Source organism: Triticum aestivum, chromosome 5B, assembly GCF_018294505.1.
Source record: "Triticum aestivum cultivar Chinese Spring chromosome 5B, IWGSC CS RefSeq v2.1, whole genome shotgun sequence".
Lineage (NCBI taxonomy): Eukaryota > Viridiplantae > Streptophyta > Magnoliopsida > Poales > Poaceae > Triticum > Triticum aestivum.
This window is the reverse complement of record NC_057807.1, coordinates 467157991-467162176: the sequence shown is the minus strand read 5'-3', so window position 1 is coordinate 467162176 and position 4186 is coordinate 467157991. Positions and strand designations below refer to the sequence as shown.

At 43.1% G+C, this 4186-nt stretch overlaps 1 protein-coding gene across 1 annotated transcript; it reads right to left on the bottom strand.

The window, feature by feature from the left end:
* Positions 1-2450: 2450 nt before the first annotated feature.
* LOC123116463 (auxin-induced in root cultures protein 12-like) lies at positions 2451-3457 on the bottom strand. The gene has a single exon (XM_044537414.1). It carries the CDS (start codon positions 3406-3408, stop codon positions 2614-2616), a length of 795 nt encoding a protein of 264 aa, XP_044393349.1. The 5' UTR covers positions 3409-3457; the 3' UTR covers positions 2451-2613.
* Between the last annotated feature and the right edge of the window lie 729 nt (positions 3458-4186).

The window sequence follows — 4186 nt, the reverse complement described above, 5'->3', positions numbered from 1 at the left end:
ATTAGTAGGGCTAGCTATTCAAATATAGAAGATAACAGACGTAGAACTTTGAACCAAACACATTCTATATAGCTTAAGTACCAAGCTAATCATGTATTGCATTTCTGTTACAAGTACAAATTATCAATCATCTGATCATTTTCTGGATTTTTATTTTGAGAAACATAGTACATAAGCAAACGCCCACACACACTCATTCCTATGAATATCGGCACGCAACCTACCCCTATAAGCACGTCAGGTGTACGTGACGGGCTCGCCATACCAGTGAAAAAATAACGTCGGAAAGGCTGAAATAAATCCAAAAAATATGCGAGTACATGTGTCAAGCCTAGAAAAATATATTAGTATGGCTAACTATTTAGATATAGAAGATAACAAACGCCGAACTAAACACATTCTATATAGTTTAAGTACCAAGCTAATCATGCATTGCTTTTTTGTTAAACAAGTAAGGTCGAAAAGCCTGAAATAAATTCAAAAAATACGCGAGCATACGTGATAAGTCTAGAACTTGAGCCCGAGTGGGCTGGTTCCACCACAAAAGAACTAACCATCTGAACTAGGCTTAGTGATTCTAAACAAAAACTAAGCTAGGCTTAGTTCACGTTCAGGAATGTCTTTTCCTCATAAACAAATGTTGAATATATCTTGTGCCTCCTCTGTAACACATGGAAAATTGTATATTTATTTATTAGTAGTTGTTAGGATCCTAGCCGTTTGGTTGGTCGAGTTGTCTTTAGTTTGGTTGTTAGATTTCGGCTCTGGAGTTCACTTCTTTTTTAAGAAAAATCCACTCTAGAGTTTTTCTTTTGAGGGATCGCTCTAGAGTTTACTAGGCACTCCCTGCTCTTATATTATGGAGTAGCTCACTTGAGAAAATAGTGAAGCCTCAGCCCACCTAGACCAAGATCTGGGCTTTAATGGCCCAAAAGAAATAGTGATGATTTACCATGAGCTGGTAACCTGAGAGTTAGAGGAAGAGATGGCTCGTCCGGGAACTTTTATTCATCCCTCCAGCCGATGAATTGTCCGAATAATACACAAGGATCCTAAAATGGACCGGCCAAATAAGCTTTATTTTTCATTATAGAAAATAAAAAGTGTTTAAAAATTGTTTTTTAAAAAGTGTTTAAAATGGACCAGCCGATGAATTGTTCAAATTTAAAAAGTGTTTTTTATTTTACAGAATATTTCATGCATTTAAAAATTGTTCATTAATTTACAAAATTTAGTTGTTTTATGATTTTAATAAAATGTTTACTAACTATGAAAAATATTGTGATTTCATGAAAATGTTCACGAGCATTAAAAATATGCTTTTCATTTTCTAGGAATGTTCATGAATTTTTAAAAGAATGTTCATGATTAAAAATATGAAAAAAATTCCCAAAGAAACCCTGGAAAAAAGATAGAAAATAAAAAAGACAAGAATACCAAACAAAAACATAAATGAAAAAAATCACTACATGGGCGCAGTTTGCCTAGGCGATATAGCGATATCATGTGCAAAAAGTGATGAATATGATTTTCTATGTCGTCCCACATGGCAGGTTATTCTGCATTCTGAAATAACGTGCTCCTCCGATCGATATTAATTGCCGTTGATTTAGTACTAGATCAGCTACAATTAATGTGGATCAGATGGAGTATGTATTATGGTTTGCTCCACTAAAAAGATACCAAGTACAGTTTGCGTGCCTCCTGCTAGCTACTATTTTGGTGAGGAAAATAGTGATAAATAAACGGGTTAGCCTCCAAGGAATTCATGACTAATGTCAGAGCTACATCATCATTTGATTACACAAAGAAAATACATACTAAGGATAAAATTGAAATTGGTGCATGTGTTCAAATAAATTCCAATCCATACAAGAGACCTATAGACTTTGTATATGCAACCAATTTTAGCAAGAATATTGACATTACACCAAAGAGACATACCTTACAAGAAGAAAACGACTTATCCCTTTATTAGCTGAAGCGCACATGAATATTCAAATAAGGAAGGATTCAAATTCTCATTTTTTCTTCTTCTAAGATTTGGATGAATTTTTATAACAAATATCCTCGCTTCTCTTCATACTCTGCAACTCACCATAGAACAGAAAAACTTAACTCTCTTTGCCTAAGTGGGTGTAGCAAAACTCATTAATACTAGCATTTTAGAAAATCCACCAATTTGCTAACTACCTCGAATAGCCAAATTCCTGTGCAAGTTTGTTATGTAGCAACTTGACCTCCAGGTTTCTGAATGGTGAAATAAGAGCTACACTTTATGAAAATATAAAATGTATCATTTGAGTGCAGATAGCAAGATCGGATCACCACAACGATTCTTTTCGAGTTGACTCCCTCGATCAAATGAATCAGAATATACACTTTGCTTAAAAATTAAATGCAAGCCAGAGGTTTGACCCAACACATCTGGCAAGTACTCTCAACAAATCAAAACACCCACTTGACAATGCAGCAATCATTTTTATTTCAACCAAGAGAAAAAAAAATGAACAAGAGAAGAGCAAAATTATACATCCGTGTCCAAGAGATAATAAAACTAGCTCGATCGATCCTACATCCTTCCCTCCCGTGGACAGATTAATGTCACTCACATCACACAATCGCCAAGAAACCCGCCAATGCCAGAAGCACGATCAGTATCGGAGCCGAGGCGTGGGTGGTGGACGCCGCTCCCGCTGGCGGCGACTTCTTCCCGCCTGACGGCGTGGGCAACGACGGCGCCTCTGCCTCCACGCTACCAGACTCAGCGGACGAGTCACCGGCAGCAGGAGCCGGGGCGGACTCCGGCGCGCCGGCACCGGCGAGCACGAGCTTGCCCTTGGCATCCAGGTTCTCCTGCGCGAACGCGTGCTTGGCCGGCACCCCGTTGGCCACCGCGGACCCCACCTGCCAGATGTGGTTCACGGACTCCATGCCCTTGGGCAGCTGCAGCGTGCCGTAGAGCCGCACCTTCCCGCCGGCGCCCTCGTCGGCGGCGAGCCCGGTGGCCTTGAGCGCGATCGGCGTGGACGCCGGGCTGAGCGGCTTGTACCCGGTGAGGTTGTACGTGTTGACGACGTACGTGGCGCCGCTCTTGAAGGCGAGGAGCGACTGCGCGCCCTTCATGCCGTCGCCGGTGGGGTTGATCCCCCACGCCACCCAGCCGGCGCCGCTCGCCGGCTTGGCCGCGAACGCCACGGAGAGCGACGAGGCCGCCGCGTCGTATGTCCAGTGCAGCGCCGCGCCGAGGGCCGGGAGGTCCGCGCACGTCTCGTAGCTCTTGCCAGCCGGGAACTTCTCGCTCTTGCAGGAGCCGCCCGCGGCCGCTGCCGGCGAGACAAGGACCAGCAGGGCGGCCAGCTGGAGAATGGCGCGGCGGCGCCGGTGCTGCTGCGTCGCGGAGGCCATCTTCTGCGCGATCGAGGATGTTAAAGAGCCTAAGGTTTTTGCTCTTGGAAGCAGCTTGGGAGTGTGAGGAGGGAAGCGCCAACTTGGTGGTTTAAATAGCCAACGAGGAGGGTAGGTGCAACGCATTTGGAAGATCGTTATGGCCAACCAGGAGTTGACCTGTGATCTCACGTTCACAACAGTTAACAGAACTACTATAACTGATTTATTGGAGTACATCGAAAGTACAGGGAGACGTGTAATGTGGCAAGAACGCACATTTAAGTATATTTTTCAAAGTTATGAGGTACGTAGCTAGGAAGATACGCAAATGGTAAGCATATGCGTCACATCGACCACACCGTTAATTGCTCGTTAATCATGCAAGTCAACCGTATGAACTAATCCACCGAAAAATGTACTCCTGAAAAGTCCTAACAAGGTTTATGTTGGAGTCACATTTCATTGGATCTACCTAAGAAACAATGCAAGGAAAACCTGACACAAGAGCTAGATTCACTCCCTAAGATTTCACATGATCCTACATGAATGTTTTCGGGCTCTCCTACTCAAAAAAGACGCAAAGGTTCTACCACTTGCATGGGTAGTTAGCCAACTCGAAAATAATGAAGAAAAAGGTACTCCCTCCGTTCGGAATTATTTGTCGCGAAAATGGATGTATCTAGACGTATTTTAGTTCTAGATACATCCATTTCCGAGACAAGTAATTCCGAACGGAGGGAGTATATGGGTTTGTCGTTCGCTCGTCTTTCGTCCAACCTTACTTAAAGTTTTCACC

Bases quoted from the DNA above. Each gene is read 5' to 3' on its own strand.
- LOC123116463 (XM_044537414.1), bottom strand. From the start codon at position 3,408: ATGGCCTCCGCGACGCAGCAGCACCGGCGCCGCCGCGCCATTCTCCAG.